The 22,024-nt window shown below is 42.0% G+C and overlaps 2 protein-coding genes across 2 annotated transcripts; both read right to left on the reverse strand.

Annotated features, from left to right (window-relative positions):
- Positions 1-11,105: 11,105 nt before the first annotated feature.
- On the reverse strand, positions 11,106-11,640 carry LOC116629262 (ribonuclease K3-like). Its single transcript, XM_032399563.1, is given in 2 exon segments — positions 11,106-11,561; positions 11,563-11,640. Coding segments are annotated over 2 exon segments (534 nt in total).
- A 4,640-nt stretch (positions 11,641-16,280) lies between these two features.
- On the reverse strand, positions 16,281-17,023 carry LOC116629263 (epididymal secretory protein E3-beta-like). The gene has a single exon (XM_032399564.1). It carries the CDS (start codon positions 17,021-17,023, stop codon positions 16,586-16,588), a length of 438 nt encoding a protein of 145 aa, XP_032255455.1. The 3' UTR covers positions 16,281-16,585.
- Positions 17,024-22,024: the final 5,001 nt, after the last annotated feature.

A 22,024-nucleotide genomic window follows, 5' to 3' on the forward strand; every position in this document is an offset into this window, starting at 1 on the left:
ATACATCCATACATTCAGCTACGAGCTAAGCCACAAGCTCTAAGGCTTCTCTGAAATAAAGCCAGTTAGGAAGCACCGGAAACTGACCGGTAGGAACATGTCCCTTTATATCTGCAGAAATCAACTACCAAAGCGGCCCAGGCAAGTCTGTTAACCACTGCTTCTGAGAGCTCTTTAGTTGGTCTGCTTCCTCGAGTTCTGTCTACCAGCTTCTGTAACAGAAGCTGCTTGGATTGTGGCTTCTAATTTGAGTTCCTAAAGAGATATTATCCCAGGGGCGCCTGAGTGGCTCAGATGGTTAAGCGTGTGCCTTCGGCTCAGGTCATGATCCCAGGGTCCTGGAATTGAGCCCCGCATCGGGTCCCTGCTCAGTGGGGAGCCTGCTTCTCCCTCTGCCTCTGCCTCTCTCTCTCTCTGATTCTCATGAATAAATAAATAAAACATTAAAAAAAGATATTATCCCTTGAATATAAATTTAAAATCATTTGTTAATTATATTCTTTCTTTAAACATTTTCCTTGACTCTAACTCCTTTCTATTAATTCCTTGATATGTCCTTTTATTAACCATTATTCAGTTTTTCAGTGTTTTGATACAGCTCTTACTCAAAACCGTAACAGTAACAAATTTCCTCCTGCAGATGATGATAATGTCTTAGGTTGTCTTAACCTGGAATCCATGGGCTTCCAAGGACTCCATGGATGGATATTATAGAGTCATGAACTGGTATGGCATGATAACCTCAAAAAATAAAACTACCAGTTATTTTACCAGTAAAAATGGGCTTGTTCAGGAATAGCAGAGAACTGTAATCAGGGACAAGCAAACTACAGCTAAACCATAGGCAAGTCCTTGAACAAAGGAGAGGAGCACTTTTTTCTAGAGGAAAGGAGGAAGTTTGGAAGGCTGTTGTAAACAGAAAGTGCATTGGAGTAAACTGTGGGTTCGAAGTGTAGTAACTTTGCTTTGGCTAGGTTGTGACAAACTCAGTTGGCTGGACCGTTGAGGAGCAGGGTGGGGAAGCCTATCTTCCTGCTGGGCTAGTAAAGCAGTTGGCCTTGCAAAGTAGTCTTTTCCGGTTGGATCTGTAGTTGGTGTGAGTGGTGGGGCATGAGAGCGCCCCCTGCTGGTCCCCACAGCCGTTCTAACCCAGGTTTCCTTTTATTAATTTTCACAGGGGAAAAAAACTAACATCTTTATTTTCACTAACCTGCCACTGAAATTTAACAATTCCTTCACTTTTGGGGGCACCTGGCTGGCTCAAGCGGAAGAATATGCAACTCTTGATCGCGGGGTCGTGAGTTAGAGCCCCACATTGGGTGTAGAGGCGACTTAAATAAATACAACTTAAAAAAAAAAAAAAGATTTCTTTCTGTTGATGGTCTTTTTGGTTGTTTCCTTGTCTTGCAACTGTGAACAATGCCGCAATGAACATAGGGGTGTGGGTATCTCTTTGAGATCTTGATTTCATTTCCTTTGTATAAACACCCGGATGTGGGATTGCTGGTTCCTATGGTAGTTCAATTTTTTTTTTTTTACAAGATTTATTTATTCATTTTGGGGGAGGGGAGGGGATGAGGGAGAGAGAGAGAGAGAATACTGAGCAGACTCCACTGAGCGGAGAGATCATGACCTGACCTGAAATCAAGTCAGACTTGTTTTTTTTTTAAGATTTTTTATTTATTTGATAGAGACACAGCGAGAGAGGGAACACAAGCAGGGGGAGTGGGAGAGGGAGAAGCAGGCTTCCCACTGAGCAGGGAGCCCGACGCCGGGCTCGATCCCAGGACCCCGGGATCATGACCTGAGCCGAAGGCACACGCTTAACGTCAAGTCAGATCTTAACTGACTGAGCCGCCCAGATCCCCTAGTAGTTCTATGTTTAATTTTTGGAGGAATCTCCATACTGTTTTCCATTATGGCTGCACCAATTGACATTCCCACCGGTAGTGTACCAGGGTTCTCTTCTCTGCATATCCTCACTGTCTTGTGTTGGTCTCAGCTATTAGATAGTGATGCCATCAACTAGGGATGCCTGCAGGCATGTACACTGCCCGCACTATTTGAGGTCGGCCCCCACAGACATTTTCCCATCCAGAGCCAATCTTGTGGCTGAGCTGACCCTTGTGGCTCTTATGATGATTGCAAGATACACCTCAGCAACAACCCTCAGGGAGCTTTGAAAAAAATGAGGCTAATAACCTCATATATTCTGGAAGGTACATGGCACACCCAGAGCCCCACAGCGAGGTCTTGTGTAGAGAAAGAGCGCACACACTCGGGGCTCTGCCTTTATTGGAGTCAAGGGTGGGATGCCCAGGATTTTGAGGTTTCACTTTTTATTGGCGAATTTAAAACATAAGAGTGGGAATGAAAGCATGGGAAAGGAAAAGCAGGGTCACACAAATGGTCAGTTATGTAGGGTCACCCAGGGCTAAAGGGGGAATTTCATGGGTGGGATGCCATCGCTCCTTATCTAGCTGTACAGCTAGGAATGTGTGTATTTGAGATGGATGTCTTTGAAACGGATGCCTTGGCGATCAAAAGCTTATTGTCAGGCACTTTAACACTTACACCACTTCTTATCTGTTTTTTTTTTTTTTTTTTTTTAATGATAGCCATCCTATATCAGATGTGTGGTGATATCTCATTGCAGTTTTGATTTGCATTTCCCTGATGGTTAGTGATGGTGAATGGATAAAGAAGATATGGTATAAACAGACAATGGAATTAGTATTAGTTATTCAGACTTGAGAGGAAATCCTGTGACTTTTGACAACATGGATGGACCTGGTGGACATTATGTTGAGTGAAATAAACCAGACACAGAAAGACAAATACTGTGTGATCTCACTTATATGTGGAATCTGCAATAGTCAGACTCATAGAAGCAGAGTACAGTGGCGGTTACTAGGGGCTTGGGAAGTAGAGGAAACGGGGAAATGTTGGTCAAATGTCAGTTTTGCAACTGAATAAATTCTGGAGATCTGATGTATAGCATAGTGACTGTAAGTATGTTAAAACTCAAAAAGGAGTTGCTTCTGCTAAGCCCCACATCACCAAATTGAGACTTAACTACAGTTTGGCTCTGCCAGAAATCAGGACCTGCTTGTTCAGCACTAGTTAATCTGCCTGATAGATCCCTGCCATTCCCTAAAGGAAGGTAACTTTGCAATAACTGACCTGCTCTTTTTCCTAGCATAACATCCTTGTTCCTGTTTCCTCCTGCCTTGGAGCTCCTTTCTCTCTGCTAGATTGGACGCTGCCTGATCCATGAATCATTGAATAAAGCCAATAAGATCTTAAAATTTTACTCAGTTAAGGGCTGCCTGGCTGGGTCAGTCAGGGAGTGTGTGACTCTTGATCTTGGGTTGTGGTTTCGAGCCCCACTTGGGTGTACAGATTACGAAAAATAAATAAACTTTAAAAAAAGAAAGTTATTTTAAAACAATTTACTCAGTTAATTTTTCTTAACAGGTGGCAATACAGTACTATAAACTTGAAATTTGTTAGGGTAAATCTTAAGTGTTCTTACCACACACACAAAGGGATCCCTATGTGAGGTGATAGATTTGTTAACTAGCCTGATTGTAGGGATAATTTCCCAATGTATATGTATACCAAATCAATTTTAAAAAAGATTTCTTTCTGTATCTGCTGTAACTCAAATGATATCAGTTTAGTCCTTACACACACACACACACACACACACACACACACACATACTTCCTTTCCTTTGCAGCTAGTGTCTGCATACATCTCTGTTCCCCAATTTGTTTAAAATAGTCAAAGGGAGAGGGAACATACCTCAATATCACAAAAATCCATCTACAAAAAGCCCACAGTGAATATCATTCTCTTGGGGAAAAATTGAGAGCTTTTCCCTTAAGGTCAGGAACACAACAGGGATGCTCATTCTCACCACTTTTGTTCAACATAGTACTAGAAGTCCTAGCCTCAGCAATCAGACAACAAAAAAGAAATAAAAGGCATTCCAATTGACAAAGAAGAAGTCAAGCTCTCTCTCTTCACAGATGACAAGATACTTTATGTGGAAAACCCAAAAGACTCCACCCCCAAATTACTAGAACTCAAAAAGCAATTCAGCAATGTGACAGGATACAAAACCAATGCACAGAAATCAGTTGCATTTCTATACACTAACAATGTGACTGAAGAAAGAGAAATTAAGGAATCAATTCCATTTACAGTAGCACCAAAAACCATAAGATACCTAGGAATAAACCTAACCAAAGAGGTAAAGGATCTATACTCTAGAAACTACAGAACACTTACGAAAGAAATGGAAGAAGACACAAAGAGATGGAAAAACATTCCATGCTCATAGATTGGAAGAGTAAACATTGTGAAAATGTCTATGCTACCCAGAGCAATCAACACTTTCAATGCAATCCCTATCAAAATAACATCAACATTTTTCACAGACCTGGAACAAAGAATCCTGAAATTGAAACCAGAATCACCAGGGGATTGTTGAAAAAGAAAACCAAAGCTGGGGCATCACAATGCCTGACTTCAAGCTATATTACAAAGCTGTGATCATCAAGACAGCATGGTATTGGCACAAAAACCAACCCATAGATCAGTGGAACAGAACAGAGACCCCAGAAATGGACCCTCAACTCTATGGTAAACTAATCTTTGACAAATCAGGAAGGAATGTCCAACGGAAAAAAGACAGTCTCTTCAATAAATGGTGCTAGGAAAACCGGACACCCACATGCAGAAGAATGAACCTGCACCATTCTCTTACACCATACACAAAGATAAACTCAAAATGGATGAAAGACCTAAATGTGAGACATCCTAGAGGAGAACATAGGCAGTAACCTCTTCAACATTGGCCACAATGACCTCTTTCAAGACATGTCTCTAAAGGCAAGGGGAACAAAAACAAAAAATGAACTTTTGGGACTTCATCAAGATAAAAAGCTTTTGCACAGCAAAGGAAACAGTCAGCAAAACTAAGGGGCATCCCATGGAATGGGAGAAGATATTTGCAAATGACATTACAGATAAAGGGCTGGTATCCAAGATCTATAAGGAACTTATCAAACTCAACACCCAAGGAACAAATAATCCAGTCAATAAATGGGCAGAAGACATGAAGAGACATTTCTGCAAAGAAGACATCCAAATGGCCAACAGACACATGAAAAAGTGCTCAACAGCACTCGGCATCAGGGAAATACAAAACAAAACCACAATGAGATACTACCTCATGCCAGTCAGAATGGCTAAAATTAACAAGTCAGGAAACGATGGATGTTGCTGAGGATGTGGAGAAAGGGGAACCCTCCTACACTGTTGGTGGGAATGTAAGCTGGTGCAGCCATTTTGGAAAACAGTATGGAGGTTCCTCAAAAAGTTGAAAATAGAGCTACCCTATGACCCAGCAATTGCACTACTGGGTATTTACCCCAAATATACAAATATAGTAATCCGAAGGTACACCGGCACCCCAATGTTTATAGCAGCAATGTTCACAATAACCAAACTATGAAGAGAGCCCAGATGTCCATTGACAGATGAATGGATAAAGAAGATGTATATATATGTATATCACATCTTCTTGTGTACACACACACACACACACACACACACACACACACACACACACAGGAATATTATGCAGCCATCAAAAATGAAATCTTGCCAATTGCAATGATGTGGCTGGAACTAGAAGGTATTATGCTAAGTGAAATAAGGTAATCAGAGAAAGACAATTATCATATGATCTCACTGATATGTGGAATTTGAGAAACAAGGCAGAGGATCAGAGGGGAAAAGGAGAAAAAATAAACAAGATGAAACCAGAGAGGGAGACAAACCATAAGAGACTCTTAATCAGGAAACAAACTTAGGGTTGCTGGAGTGGAGGGGAGTGGGAGGGATGGGGTGGCGGGGTGATAGATATTGGGGTGGCTACGTGTTGTGGGGAGTGCTGTGTATTGTGTAAGACTGATGAATCACAGACCTGTACCCCCAAAACAAATAATACATTATATGTTAATAATAAAAAAAAGAAAAATAAATAAATAAATAAATAAATAAAATAGTCAAAGGGAGAAGGGAAGGGTGTGAGCATTGAGAGGGTTCATTCCCTCTGGAGTAAATGAGACAAGGGTTTCCGTGTCGTGGTCATGGATCTGGTGGGCATTAGTCTTTGACCAGAATGTATGAGGATATTAAGGTGTGTCCATGCTTATAAACTGAAGAATTAAAAGAGGGTAGGAGGAAAAAAAATATCCCCCCACAAGAACTGTAGCACAACCTTCTCAGATATCTGCAGTTTAAGGTCTTTATTACAAGTAAAACATGAAAGATGTTTCCGTCAGGAAGAGTGAATGAGTCTTAAATGATCTAGAACATTTCTAATATTCTGACTTACTAGAGTGATTCAAAAGTCTGGGAAGAGAGAAAGTAAATCTCTTGTATCGTTTCTTGATGCCATTAGACCCCAGCACAACAAGGGAGCCAGATTATCCAGATCGAGCTCTCATTTTGCCAGCATGCATTTCCAAATTTCTAACGCTTCTCCCAACAGCTGACTTTTGGGAATAACCAAAAGCAGTTACTTTCAAAATGCTCCTCGTGATGAAGTGGAAAAAGGCCTGGATTAGGAGCCAGTTCAACTGGATTTCTGTCTCAGCTTTTCCACTATTTATCTGACAGATAAGTAGATAAATACATTGTATGCTAATAACTATAAATAGCTCTTTTGGCTTTGGTGGAGGACATGCCAGGGGACTGTGAGGAGCTGGTAGAGATAAGGCCACAACACAAGAGCTGACTGTGAGGATTAATTAGAAGTTAGGTGAAGAGGATGTTAAGGTCATCCCAAAGAGGGAACAGTGTGTGAAGGCTGGACACATGCTTCCCGGACGTGTTTTGAAAGCATATGCAAAACTATTATTAACTTAGGTCTATGTTGTTTTGTTCCCTACTTAATTATGTTTTTACGTACCTCTTTTTTCTTTGAAAGATTTATTTATTTATTTATTTATTTGAGAGAGAATGAGAGAGAGAGTGCACAGTTGGGTGGAGGGGCATAGGGAGAGAATCCCCAGGCCGACTCCCCACCAAACATGTAGCTGGTTTAGGGCTCCATCCCACCACCAATGACATCATACCTGAACTGAAAGCAAGAGTCTGCAGCTCAACTGACTGAGCCACCCAGGTGCCCCTGATTTACTTACCTCTAAACCCCATGCACAATCAATCATTAACTTTGCCTTTTTACTCCTACTCTGAGTTTACCCACTGATTGTAAAAACATAACAAGAACCAGACAGTAACATCTGTTTTGATATATCTGATCCCAGGTCCCACAGAGCTCATCATTTTACACAAGAATGCTTACCTCCAGATTGTTTCAAGGACCTCCTAACAAAGTTCAAGAAACCCCTTATCTTCCTTTCATGTATATAAGTTGTCCCTAAGCTCAATCAGGCAAGGCAGCTTTAGGAATGATCCCTGCTTTCTCCTTGACTATAAAACTTTCTTTGCTTTAAATCCAGTGTCTCAGAATTTGACTTACTGCACATTGGATGCATGGACAAGTTGGAGTTTGGTAAGAAAGAGACCCATAGGCATGAAGGAGAAGGGCCAGTTTCGGGTATTTGTTTGCACATTGATGATAAGAATCTGACGGGAAACAGATGCTAACCTTTGCCATAAAATTACCTGATGCCTCATGTCCCCAGTGCCACCTCATTGTCTGGCAGAATGCATACCTCCAGATTGTTTCAAGGTGCCCCACCACCATCAAGGTTTCAAGAAGGCCCTTACCCTCCGCTCAGGTGTTCACCTCCTTCTCCAAACATATGTCAGCTGTTCCTAGTCTCAACAGGGCAAAGCAACTTTAGGAATGATCTGCTGCCTTCTTGTTGGGCTGCCCTTCTAATGATAAAAAAACTTTCTTTGCTTTCAAACCAGTGTCTCACACGTTGGCTTACTGTACATTGGGGCACAGAGTTTGAGTTCAGTACCAATGGTTGACCTAGGACATTTTACTAGCTGGTAAAACCAGGATTCTTCAAGATTTTAGTAGAAGGATTTAAGATTTATAAAATGCAGGAGAGCCAGGGTGGCATAGTCAATTAAGCAACTGACTCTTGAACTCAGCTCAGGTCTTGATCTCAGATCTTGAGTTCAAGCCCCACTTAAAACAAAACAAAACAAAACAAAAAAACCTAGGAGGGACACCAGGGTTGCTAAATTGGTTAAGCATCTGCCTTCAGAAAAGGTCATGATCTCAGGGTCTTTGGATCGAGTCCGGCATCCTTCTCCCTCTGCCTGCTGCTCCCCCTGCTTGTGCTCTGTCTCTCTCTGACAAATAAATAAACAAAATCTTTTTTAAAAAATCTAAGAATTATACAATGCGGAAAGTTTACAAAAGCAGATGGGATAAGAAATTTCTCAATACAGAACAAATAGCAAAGATAGTGTAGCAAGCGCTCTCTCTCTCTGTATCCCCACATACCCACTCACTACCAGGAGTATGGATATGAATCGAGTTTTGTGGTAGGTTGGAAATATGTGTAAGAATATTTATAGAGTCAGTATAATTTTGGTGGTGGAAATGGGGGAGGGATTTTTTGGAAGGTTCTGGGAGAAATTACATTATGAAAAAATAGAGAAGGATCAGTCTTTGGAAATAGGGCCTAAAGGTCATGAATCCACTTTAACTTTTTTTTTTTTTTTCTTAAAATCCTTGTGATGTAGGAATTAGTTGGGGTTTGGAGCCTCTGGTTAAGAAAGAATTCTTGAGACATCTTTGGTACAAAGAGTTGATTTTATTAAAGCACTAGGACAGAATCCCTAGGCAGAAAGAGCTGCACTGGGGTCATGAGAAGTGGCCCATTATATACTTACCAGTTGGGAGGGGGTTAGCGATAGGGTAGGTCTCTAAGGAATTTGGAAGCAATGTTTCCAAGACCCTGAGGGGACTAGCTATTGTTAGGAAAAGGTTATTTATTACTGTCTAGTAAAACCTTAGTCATGAGACCCTTCAGATGTATATTGGTGGGCCATATGCTTAGGGGATGATTGCCATCATATATCTTGGGGGGGGGGGGGGGGGCTTGGGTAAAAATATAGGAAATTTCCAAAGGAATTTTTACAGGATCTTGGGGATCAGGCTAAGATTGCCTTTTGGCCTTAGTAATGTATTAACATTGAGGCAGCTGAGTTCCTAGAGGAAGGTCACTCTGCCTGTTTCAAGGACCTGTCAGTGGGCTGTAGGCGATAAGGAAATTTAATTTTTTCTTTCGCCTTTGTTTCCCACATCATACGTGTTTGCCAACCTGGAAGTTCCCTGAACCCCATACTTTGTGATTTTTATAGAGGCTACATCACACAGGCAGGATAAATTATTACCTCCATTTCCATCCCTTCTCCCCTCTGTGGAGGATGTGGGTGAGGCTGAAATTGCCATGCTTTTAATCATGGCTGGATCTTCCTGGTGATCCGCCCCCATCCAGGGGCCACCCAGTTGACTGCCAAGAACAAAGATGTTCCCAGTGCTCTTATCACTTAGGAATATACAAGGGTTTCAGGAGCTCTGTGCCAAGAATCAGAGGGAGAAATCAATATATATTTTCTACTATCTCACAGTGATCCAGTCATTGATTGATTGATAAAGGGTAGCAGAATATGTTGACCCAAAATATCCCTTTTTGGCATAAGAATTATATTAAGCTTCTTATTTTGAGAAAATGTAGACCAAGAGAAATTCTGAAAGCAGACTAGAGATCCATAAGCCTCAGATGGCTAGCTGACTTTAGTCTCATTTTTTATGAGGCTACCATATGTAGGTACATAATTAAAATAGTATTTGTCCTATTAATCTGGGAGGGGGGTTTCATCCAAGAACCTAGAATGATGAAGGGAAAATTATTTTCCCTCCTACATCTAGAACCTAAATTCTTAATCCCAGCCAAATTCTTTTTTTTTTTTTTTATGATTTTATTTATTTGAGAGAGACAGAGAGAGAGAATGAGCACAAGGGTGGAGGAGGGACAGTGGGAGACGGAGAAACAAGCTCCCTTATGAGCAGGGAGCTAGAAGGGCCTCGAATCAAGGGCCTGGAGATCATGACCTGAGCCCAAGGCAGAGACTTAACAGCTTAACCCACTGAGCTACCCAGGTGCATCCCAGCCAAATACTTAACTCCTGTCCTTCAGTGTCTAAATCCAATATCTGTTCCAAAACACCATTACTTCTGTGATATTTCAGTATTTAGGTAAGGGAAGAACGTTTTTCGTTCCCCAGTGCTTTTTTTTTTTTTTTTTCTTGATCTCTGCTTTCTCTTCATGCATTCCAAGAGATCATGGGAGAATTGACTAAGGCAACAGTGGATTATTATCCCTACTACTACTTATATTCAAAACATTATCTGATGAAATACGGGATCCAATAGTAAAGATGTAGGATGTGTCGGTTGTCAGGATTAGAACCTGTTCATGAAAGTACTATGGACACTCCATGAGGTATCCATGCCACCTCCAAATAAATATAGACCATGGTTTCAAGGGAAATATGTAAAAGCCATGAGCAGAGTTTAAAGGGATGACGAACTTTCTTGCTCCAAAGTCCAAAAGACACAGGGGTGGGGGAAGTGGCAGAAGCCTTGGGTTGTTGAATAACCTCAAAAGTCACCTAGGGCCCAAATAGTTCTCCTGAGAATGTTGGCAAATGCAATCAAGAGGACCCCAGGCTGACAATGATGTGAAAGGCATTCCAAACACATACACTCAAGGTCATTACAATGCAACAGAAAATGATTTTATTGCTGTGAACACAATGCAATAAAGCTTGGCAGAATTTCCAAGATTAAAAATAGGGGACCTGGGTCTTTCTTTGCCCTCTTCCTTTGCCTTCTTTCAAAACACAGCTCCAAAGCGGAAAAGTATCTGATCACTTTTGTCCGCAACTCTGCTCTGGCATCTTGGGACTCTAATTCTCCCACTCCCCTTCTTCTTCGATGGGAACCATGGAAATCAACAAAGAAAAAGAAAAGGCAGAAGAGATCATAAGAGAACCTGCACCAAGTGAGAGGGAACGTAATGGAAACCTTAGTCTTAGTCTAAGTATACAGGAACCAGAGGATAGGGAGGGTCACCCGGCTGAGGAGGGTTACAAGCAACAGTGTAGAGCTGGTTCTGGAGAGTAGTACTGTAGCTGCAGTTGGGATATGTCCCTCCAGTGAGATTGCAGTAAGTCATGTCAATAGGATTTGCACTCCGGTGGCAGTTATTCCGTTTATTCTTGCAGGGTATGTTGGGCAAAAGACAGGTATCAGACACGTTCTGGATGGTGTCATGCAGAAAGGTGTTTTGAGGCTTACAGATCCGATTAAGATTATTGACAGCATGCATTGCATTGTTGCATTGTACAGGACCTACACTTATATGCTGAATTATAAACTTTTGAAACCTAGTGAGTTGAACCCAAGCACCAGGGGCAAGTCCTGGCCCCCATGATCCCAGCAGCAACAGGAAGAGAGGAAAGGGTCTCAGAAGATCCAGCATCATCTCCTCTGTGTAAGAAGAGGGAAGAAAATGAGAGAATGATAGTAGTAGAAGCCAAAAGAGCAAAATTATTATTCACAACCATTTAGCTCTTTGGTGTGCCTTTCAACATTTCATTTGTCCATTACTTTTTAAAAACCATCTTCTTTCTGACTTGAGTCTCATAATTCTATGAAGGACCTGAAGCCCAGGGAGGAGGAATGTGAGGTAAGATGACTTTTCTTCTGACTGGCAGATTCCATTCTTCTCTTTGTCCTGTACTCATGGGTCCAGAAACTTGTCTCTTCCCTCCTCCCTCCTGGAATATTTCTCCTCCATCTATGTGACCTGGACCTTCTGGCCATCTTCACGGCTCTACTCTCCCCAGCCCCCGGGGTTCTCCTCTTACCAGGTCTCCGTGCTGGGCTCCTGCTGAGGTCAGAGGCAGTGGTTAGTCCCACGCTCAGAGGCTTTTGTCTGCTGTTCCTCTGCCAGGTATGCCAGCGCAGCCTGCGTGCAGCAGGGAAGGGCTCCGAGCCCTAGGAAAGAGGAAAGGGAACCTAGGGCTTGGAAGATGCACTTCTTGTGCACAGTGTGGATGAAACCCACACTCTCCAACTCACTGTTTAAAGCCAGTATCCCGGGCGCCTGGGTGGCTCAGTTGGTTAAGCGACTGCCTTCGGCTCAGGTCATGATCCTGGAGTCCCTGGATCGACTCCCGCATCGGGCTCCCTGCTCGGCAGGGAGTCTGCTTCTCCCTCTGACCCTCCCCCCTCTCATGTGCTTGCTCTCTCTCATTCTCTCTCTCTCAAATAAATAAATAAAAAATCTTTAAAAAAAAAAATAAATAAAGCCAGTATCCCTGCAGACACAGGAAGAGCAAGCCTACTTAAAGGAACAAAGAAGAAGTGATAACTTCCTCAAAGAAGTTGTGAGGAAATGATGACTTCCTGATAACCGTTGAGTGCTTCCTTCCCTGAAGCTTTAGTGTTTTGAGCTCCCTTATTTCAGTTCTTTAGGAGAAAACACACCACAAACACACAAGACTCCCCCGGTCCAGTTGCCAATTGCATGTCCAGCTTGTCACCTATGCTTCTGACTGCCTGGCTATAAATCTGAGCTTCCCCCAACACTTTATTTGTTCCACTACTTTGTTAGAGTGCTCACAGAACTCAAGGAAACACTGATGGTTTATCAGTTTCTTAAGGGATAGGATAAAGGAGACAGATGAAGACCCAGATAAAGAGATACCAAGGGTAAGGTGGGAGGGTCCCTAGTGAAGGAGCTTCTTTCTTCATGGAGTTGGGGTGCATCACCCTCCCAGTGTAGATGATATAGGAAAGATGTTAAGGTTTGAAACCAACAGCCAAGAGAGAATTCTTGAGACACCTTTGGTGCAAAAAGTGGTTTTATGAAAGCACGGGGACAGGACCCATGGGTAGAAAAAGCTGCCCTGGGTTTGTGAGGTATGGCTGATTATATACTTGCGAATTGGGGGAGGTATGGAAAAGGGAGGTTTCAAAAGGATTTTTGTAACCTTCTTTGTTAAAGAAGACTCACAGGATACCGCAGGCCTTGCCATTACCTGTTAAGATTGTCTTTCCTTCTAGTAAGGCATTGACAGTAAGATAGTTGGGAACTTCCTGGAGGAAATTACACTTTGCCCCCTTCAAGTATCTGTCAATGGACTGCAGATTATAAGGACATTTAATTGTATCTACATTTCCTACTAGAAACTAGACATTGATAGAAACACTTTGTTGTTGTAAATTGCTAAGACTTTTGTAAACTGAGGGAGACTCATGTCTTGCAGAATTGTAATCTCTGTAAGTTAACTATTTGTTTTTCCTTTAGGGCAGCCAGAAGTGCCTGAGGAATGTCACATATATCTCATGGGGGGGGGGGCGGTGTGGAGTGTCAGATTCTGCCTGTCCTCAGCTAGCCTTCTGCTCCCTCATCAACTCTACCTGTTTCAAGGACTAGTCAATGGGCTGTAGGAAGTAAGGAAATTTAACTTTTTCTTTTGCCTTTGTTTCCCACATTACTTGCATCACTATTAGAGATTCAGTCTCAGAAGATAGTGTAGAGGAAGAAGCAATCTTTCTCTTCTCTCCTTCCTTCTCAGCTATGGCCTTTATAACATAAGACAGAAAAACAAACGAAAGTTTATTAGCATGGATATGTCATATATACATGGGAGAAATGAAGGGATTGGTGTGAAATGTGGTGATGTTGGGGTCCAGGAGCAAATGGTCAAGACAGAATTCTTGAGTCATCTTTGGTGCAAAAATGGTGGTTTTATTAATGTACGGGGACAGGACCCGTGGGCAGAAAGAGCGGCACTGGGGTTGTGAGTAGTGGCTGATTCTATTCTTTTAAGTTGGGTTTGGGTTAGGGATAGCCAAAGTCTCTAAGGAATTTGGAAGCAAGGGTTTTAGGACCTTGAGGGGCTAGCTGCTGTTAAGATGAGGTCATTTACTATTGTCCAGTACAACATGAGTCATGAGACCCTTCAGATGTCTATCGGTGGGGCATAGGCTTGGAGAATTAATGCTAACATATAACCTGGCGGGGGGGGGGGATAGAGATAAAGGAAGTTTCCAAAGAGATTTTTATATGTTAAAGGAGACTTACAGGATCCTGGGGGTTGAGGTAATATCAGGCTAAGGTTACCTTTTTCCCCTAGCAAAGTATTAACATTGAGGCAGCTGACCTCTTAGAAGAAGGCCACTCTGCCTGTCCCAAGTACTTGTCAATGGGCTGCAAGTTGTAAGAAATTTAATGTTCTTTCTACATTTCTTTTGCCTTTGTTCTTCACATCAGGAAAGGTCATTCCAAGAGGTGGTGAGACCTTGGGCTAACAGACCATCTTCAGCTAAAACAAAGGAAGAAGAGTGTGGGGAAGGCAGGCTCCAGGAAGTTGGCAAGGAAAGTATAGTAAACAAAGTTTGTTTTGCAGAGTTAAGCCTGTGCCTTCTCCATTGGTAAGAGTTTCTTGTGATTTAGAGTCATCTTTATCTTGTTACTAGACATAGGGAAACACCCTTAGGGATAGAGATTTTCTCTATGATGATAAATGTCCCTTATTTGTAAATGGGTGATTTATAGGCTGCTTTCAGAGCTTCTCCTCCATCTTCTGTTTCTCAAAATAATCAGCTCAAAATCATCTTTGTGCCAAAGAGCCATCTTTTCGGGTAGTACATTCTGGTCTCCTATAAGAAAGAGTCTGGTTGGCCTAGCTTGCATCTCATGACCATCACTTGACTCAGTAGAGGGGATTCGAAACCCTGATGGATAACCCCACCAATACTGCACACAAGCAGGGGGAGCATAGTTCCAGAAAGGAAATGAATATGCAGCTATCCAAATGGGGGAAAGTGGATGTGGGAAAAAACAAGCAACAACACAAAACTATTATATTAGTTGTGCTTAATCCATTTTCTTTCCATGTGGTTTCAACCACCATCTTTTAACCCTTTAATAAAAGGAATTTTTAGAGTTTTTAGAATGAAATATTTGTGAAAACTTACTGTGGGAGACCAGAATAGACCACTCTGGAATATAAGTATAGGCAACCAGAATATGCTACCACAAAATATGCCACTACATTTTATTTTTGTTTTATTTGTTTATCTGTTTTTGTTTTCATTGTTTTAGAGAGAGATAGCTTGTGAGAGTATAGGGCAGGTGGCAGAGGCAGAGGGATAGGGAGAGAGAGAGAGTCCCAAGCAGGCTCCAAGCTCAGCACAGAGCTGGATGTGGGGTTGGATCTCATGACCCTGAGGTCATGACCTGAGCCGAAATCCAGAGTCGACGTTTAACAGACTGAGCCATCCCGGTGCCCCACGCCCTACATTTTGAAGCAGCTTTTATCAACTGAGAGAAACAATCAGTATTCCTCATCTGCAAATTGATTATTGATACAGAACTACTGGTTTAACACTAATCTCTTGTGAGTTTGGTTACTATAGGTCATCATCTCCCCAGTGTCTGCTCACCCCCAGGTGCACTGGAAAATTGCAAAGCTGAGGAGCTGCCCTTGGAACATGATGACCAACCTAGATTCCTTGGCTACTCATTGGGCCTAGACATCTAGGAGTAGGAATGCAGCCACCTAACTGAAAATGTTATGACCTTGGTATTTTCTCCAATTGTTTCAAGACTAGAGTCATTCAACAATGCGGGACGCTAAAGAACATAAGGTACTTTAATGTTTCACATTTCTCCTCCCCATACCTGTTCAAGGAAAACTTATATGAAGTGAAGGTTTATCTTTCTCTGTATCTCTCTTCCTCATTTAGCAAACAGAATTCTCATGGACGTTACTTACTCGTGTCTTCAACAGTTCCTTCTGCAATTTACTTCCTCTTTCCTCCAACAAAATTTAAATCTTGAGACCCATTCTTGAAGGCTACATTTTAAAGTCCCATATCCCACTCTATATGTCTGCCTAGTGAAAATGATTATTATCAGATAACCTCATTTCTGCCATTATCTTCTACTTAATTTATTATTCCTCAAGAAACATAATGCCTTGACCTATCTAAAATGCATGCATTTCCTTAAAGACATGTTTAAGGAATGAGTCCAATGACACACACCTTAAACTCACACTCTGCACACATCGTATCCAAGCATAATCTGTATCACTCCTCCAATCATACAACCCGTAACATATATAAATGTCACACACATTGGAATGACATACTTTATTTAGGAAAGGGAAGACCATTCAGCTTGGGTCAGTATAAGGAGAGTCACTATCAGGAACGTCCCTGGTTCAGTAAAGCAGAGAAGCCATATGAGCTTAATCTTAAAAAACTGTAAGAGCAAATCAGATAAATGAGGGCACAAGGGTATTCCAGGCAGAGAAACCGTGCAGGTGGTTTTGATAGGAAGAAAGCATGTGATGATGCCTAACTGTAAGTAGTTGGAAAGCATTGGCACATAAATGCAAAGGAAGGACTAGCAAGGGCTGTTGATGTAGGCAGGGGCTCCCACTTGGGAAGCGCTGGACACTCTACTCGAACCTGGGGGTGTGGGTAGACTTTCTATTTTTTGATGTCTAACAACTGGATGTCCTCTATGCCATCGACATACCCGTTTGCACCACAGTGGAATTCAATGTAGCTGTAGCTGCTCTGCTCTCTGTAGCTCTTTTGGTTGCCCTCCTGGTAGCACTTGAGTATTTTGAAGGGATGCTGGGCCCATATATATACATTTCTGTAACGGTCTCTCCACTTCCTGAGGCAAATATGCTCGATTTTGTGCCAAAAGGTATAGATGAAGATGTGATAGTTCCTGTCTCGTGGAGCTTCTCTTTCCCTCATGAGATCATTGCATTTGTAGTCGCTGAATTTCCAGCTTGTGCTCAGGTAGTGCTGTTTCATGAATTCCCTCCAGGAAAGGTTCTCGCTGTGTACAAGCAGCCCACCTAGGGAAAACAGCAGGGCCAAGAGAGGGCCGAGGCCCTTTAGAGAGGATGCCATTTCAGTCACCAGAGCCACCTGCGGGTCCACAGGGAAGAGAGAGGAAAGCATTATCTCAACACTGCCTTAAGAGTTGACCTGCACCTTGGGCGCCTGGGTGGCTCAGATGGTTAAGCGTCTGCCTTCGGCTCAGGTCATGATCTCAGGGTCCTGGGATCGAGTCCCGCATCAGGCCCCCTGCTCCTTGGGAGCCTGCTTCTCCCTCTGCCTCTCTCTCTCTCTGTCTCTAATGAATAAATAAATAAAATCTTTAAAAAAAAAAAAAAAAAAAAAAAGAGTTGACCTGCACCTTAAAATTCCTTTCTTGCCAATGTAGGCACTGGGGCCCAACTTTACCATTTTGTTCCCAGGCTTGAAGAGGATAAATCTCATTAGGTAGTAAACTTTACAAGAACTGAAAATATGCTAGAACCTGACTGAGACTAACACAAGATGGTCAAAAATAAGTGAAGTTTATTTTGAGAATTTCAAACACCTGCTGTCTGCCCTCTCTTCTACCCGAACTGAGGAACCCATCATCCTCTAGCTAACTCTGTTTGACAGTCCAGATCAATTCTCTGAAGAGCATGGTTCTAAAAGAAAATGGTATTTTAAGCTTTATGACTGTGAAGTGGAAAGGGTTGTCACACTCTAAGGGAATGAGGAAGTTAGGTGAAGACTTGGATGATACTTTCCCTCAAACCCCAGGCTACAGTTACAATGATTCTGCAAAATGGTGTTTTTCTAATCCCGATTTCCTTAGAACACTTCCCCAAAGCCTGTGTGAAACCTGTTATCACTTCTGACCACCCACACACTTCTCAGCGGCCATTTACCTCATTATCATAATTATAAACCATCTTGATTTGTTGTTCAGAATGCAATCATATAGGAACTCCAGTTTTGAAAGATTGTTCTCATCAGTCAAGTACCAGATTGAAACTACCCTCTCTGGAGCTACTCTGGTCAAAATTAGGGAATGGAGTTGTTTGGAAAAATCTCCCCTTTAAACCAGCTCTCCGTCCTCATTCACCACTAGGAGTACAGCTGGTCCTATGGAATCTCTAACCTCTTCTCAACTCTCTGAGCACTGTGTCCACAAATGGGGTTAAGAATAGCTGCCTCAGAGACCTGGGAGAATCTAATGAGATATGTAAGTGAAAGCACTTCTGAGAATGTTGCAGGGACCCAGGACGGGCCACCCCATAAGGTGTCCCAGGCATATTGATAATTTTGAATTGAAGCTACTTGGAAAACAGCCAGTGCAAGGACACTCAGATCCCCTTCTGTCCCTGTAAAAGCAGAAATGGAATCTCTCCTATGAATGGTACCCTCCCTGTATTAAGAAATAAAAAAGACATTCTTATCACCAGAGATAGGGATTTTACTTATTTTTTTAGTATTTTTTAAGTAAGTTCTATGCCCAACATGGGGCTTGAACTCATAACCCTGAGATCAAGAGTCACATGTGCCACTAACTGAGCTGGCCAGGCAACCCACCAGTGATAAGGATTTTAAAGCCAAGAAAGCTGTATAAACAAACTTTCTTACTTTTTACAAATCTACTACCTCAGCCCAGATGCTGCTTGGAATTCCTTACTAATTAAAACTCCCAAACATTTGTTTTGTCTGTCCTATCAATTCCTCACAAATATATTGTCTCATTGTTAAAAATATATAAAAACTGTCTGCCTCGGTCAATTCTTTGGGATCTCAATTTCATTCTTGGGCCTCTATGTGCACATAACAAAACTTTGCTTTTTTTCTCCTATTAAATCTGTCTTGTGTCAGCTTCAATCTTAGACTAGCTGGAAGAATCTTGAAGGATAGAAGGAAATTTTTTTTCGTCCTCTATCGTGTCAAGTGCTCTATCAGGCACAGAAGACAGAGTAGGCACATTCATATCTGGACTACCCTATACCTGGCCCAAAGGTCCTAACCAGGATAGAAGACCAGGATTCAAGCTGCTTCAATGCATTATGCTTGGGAAGATTGGGGAGGAAGTGGGAGTAGGGGTGGGGGGGTTGAGGGGAGAGACTGTATCACTGGGATTAATCCTGAGTTGAATTCATGTCTTTGCTTCTTACAAATTCGATCACTTTCCTATCTTAACTCTTCCGTCTAGAAATTGAGTGAGGCCCTTTCCAGTGTTTCTGGGCCTTTCCCAGTGGTGCTGGTCCTCAGCACCAACCCTAACTCAAACTCACCCTGTTCAGATCCAACACTCAGGTGTCACTGGTCGAGGAAATCAATATGTGGATCTGAAGAGCAGAGAGCCAGGAAGTCTGCAGCAGTGAAGAAAGGAATGGTAGTGAGAGGTACAGCACTCCAACTGATTAGAAGCCTGGCAGGGGTGCGGGACAGCCTTCCAATGTGAACCTGTTCCTGTGTCTTCTCATCTAGAACACTTAAGTTCACTCTGAGAATAGCCTGGAGCAAAGGTGTCCAATATCAAAGACTCGCTTCTGGGTACAGGGGAATGATAAGGCCCTGGGGAGGAGTAATATGGGAGTAGGGTAATCTGAACTTATCAGGGGACAATCAGAGATCTATCTCCTAAATTCACTTCCTGAAGAACATCTGGGGAAAGATCCCCAGATGACTAGGCTATGTTCAATGAGAACTTCAGTGGGAAAAACAACACCACCACCACCTCTGGTGTTGTGAACTGTGGAATCTTCATCGAGAGGGGAGAGGATGTTGTCAAAGGTGCAATTTAGGCATAAAGTGAGATCCTTGAATGTGTTTCCTATCAATGCATTTCTTTAAAGGCTGCTTCTAGCTAAGCCAACTTTGTTGAGTTTCTCACTGGGCCACCTTATTATGAGATAGGCATGAAGGGTAGCAGAGTTTGCCACTCCAAATGTTACCTCTTGGGCATAAGGATGATTTTGAGCTGGTGATTTTTAAGAAACCACAAACACAGGAGAAGCTCTGAAGCCAGAGTGGAAGTTAGCCTTTTTAAAGGAACATTTACATTTATAAAGGAAATTTCCATTTGTAAGCGTGTCTCCCTCTTAGTACCAGAAAGAGAAAGATGAATCTATAAATCACAAGAAACTGTTATCAATAAAAAAAGAAAAGAAAAGAAACTCTTATTAATGGAGAAGGCACTGACTTAAATATGCCTAACAAAACTCAACGATTGTTTGCTGGGCTTTTCCTGGTAACCCCCCATAATTGGCCTCCCCACCCCCATTCCAACATCTTTCTTTTGTCCTTAGCTGAAGATAGTATTCAAGGTGGTGGCTTGAGCCATTTTGGGGCATTTTTCAGTTTTTCTGGGTATCTCCAATATACGGGAGATATATGCTCTTAAACTTTTGTTTGTTTTTCTTTTCTCAATCTCTTTTTATTACAGAGGTAATAAAAGCACCTAGAATGACAGTGTTTTACTCCTGTCTGTATTCACAATATCAGAGTGAAAATAAAAAAACCAACAAATGTTGTAAACATGTTTTGTGAACTTTTTACAGAACTCAAAATGCACAAGGGGCAATAAACATGAAAAAAGTCAACCCCAGTAGCAATGAAGGAAATAACAATTAAAACAAGATTATGCCCTTTTTTACCTACCAAGTTGCCAAATTGTAAAACATTATTGCTTTGGACAGCTGATGAAGGTGGCTGATGACCCAGTTCAGGAGGCACAAAGCAGCAGCGTGGTTCCTGCCCCCAGTGGTACACAGGGTGGACCGGTGTTCAGTCGAACCATAATTTGTATATCCAGTCTCCTGTTAAATGGCAGTTAAAATTTTCTAATCTTTCGCTGTTACAAGTAGTGTGAACAACGTTTGTACCCATGAACAAAAGCCTGTAGGATAAATTTCTAAATTAAAATTGCTAAGGCAGAAAAAAAAAAAAAGAATTGTAATTTGGTGCATATTGATTACACAAGCCAAATAGTGTCCCACTAGAGAGCAAAGAACAGGGGTTTCTGGACAGAAAAGAGGAATGCTTTTTTTTTTTAAGATTTTATTTATTTACTTAAGAGAGAGAGCCAGTCTGAATGGAGGTGAGGGGCAGAGGGAGAAGCAGACAAACCACTGAGTAGGGAGCCCGACTTGGGGCTCCATCCCAGGACCCAAAGGCAGACCCTTAACTGAATGATCCACCCAGGAGCCCCAAAGGGGAAAGCTTTTATACATTGTTTACAAGGAATTTTGATTGGTGTTGGTGCCAGAAAACTAATCCTCATCCTAAATTTCTTTAGCCAAATTTGTTTAAACAAATTTAGTTGCTAAGGCAATCACTATGCAAAGGCCAGTAGCTACTGTAGTAAGTTGCAGGTGTTCTGCAGTCTTTTTGGCCCAGTTCAAAATTCATGACTCCACCCAGTGAGGATGTGCATAAGGGCCACCTCTTAATGACCTCCCTGCTCCATTTTAAACCCCCTTGACATAAGTGCCTTTATTTTTATTTTGGAGTAAACTCTACCCCCAATGTGGGGCTCAAACTCATGACCCAAAGATCAAGAGTCACATGCTCTACCAACTGAGCCAGTCAGATACCCCACAAGTGACTTTATTTTCTTTCACCTTTCACAGGGGGTAGAACAAAATTTTTCTTTTCTGTTTTTTAGTCGTAATGATCGTTTATACCCAGAACTTCTCTTCAAAGCATATTAGTAGCAATGCATCCTGGCGTATAGTCTCTTGATTCTCTCTTTGAATGGGAAATATGTCAACAGGATTAGATAGAGAAATATTGGTATTTATAGAAACACATTGGGATTTACAAAAACTCTGGTGCACCTCAAAACCCAGCTCAAGTCAAGCATTCCTTGAATAACAGGGAATCATATGCTGATAGACCGAATGGGGATTGTGTCATGAGCACGCTATGAAGGCACTCACATTAGTTGTGTCTTTCCACAATGTCAGCTTTAGTCAATCATAAAGCAAAGTTAAATCACAATTATAAAACAGGTTCAGGATTCCAAACTCGATGACATTTCACCATGTGATTAAACTTGGCTTCTTACAACACACAGAGCAGGACACAAGACAAACCACAGAACAA

The sequence above is a fragment of the Phoca vitulina genome, unplaced genomic scaffold (assembly GCF_004348235.1).
Source record: "Phoca vitulina isolate PV1807 unplaced genomic scaffold, GSC_HSeal_1.0 scaffold487, whole genome shotgun sequence".
In the NCBI taxonomy this organism is placed as follows: domain Eukaryota; kingdom Metazoa; phylum Chordata; class Mammalia; order Carnivora; family Phocidae; genus Phoca; species Phoca vitulina.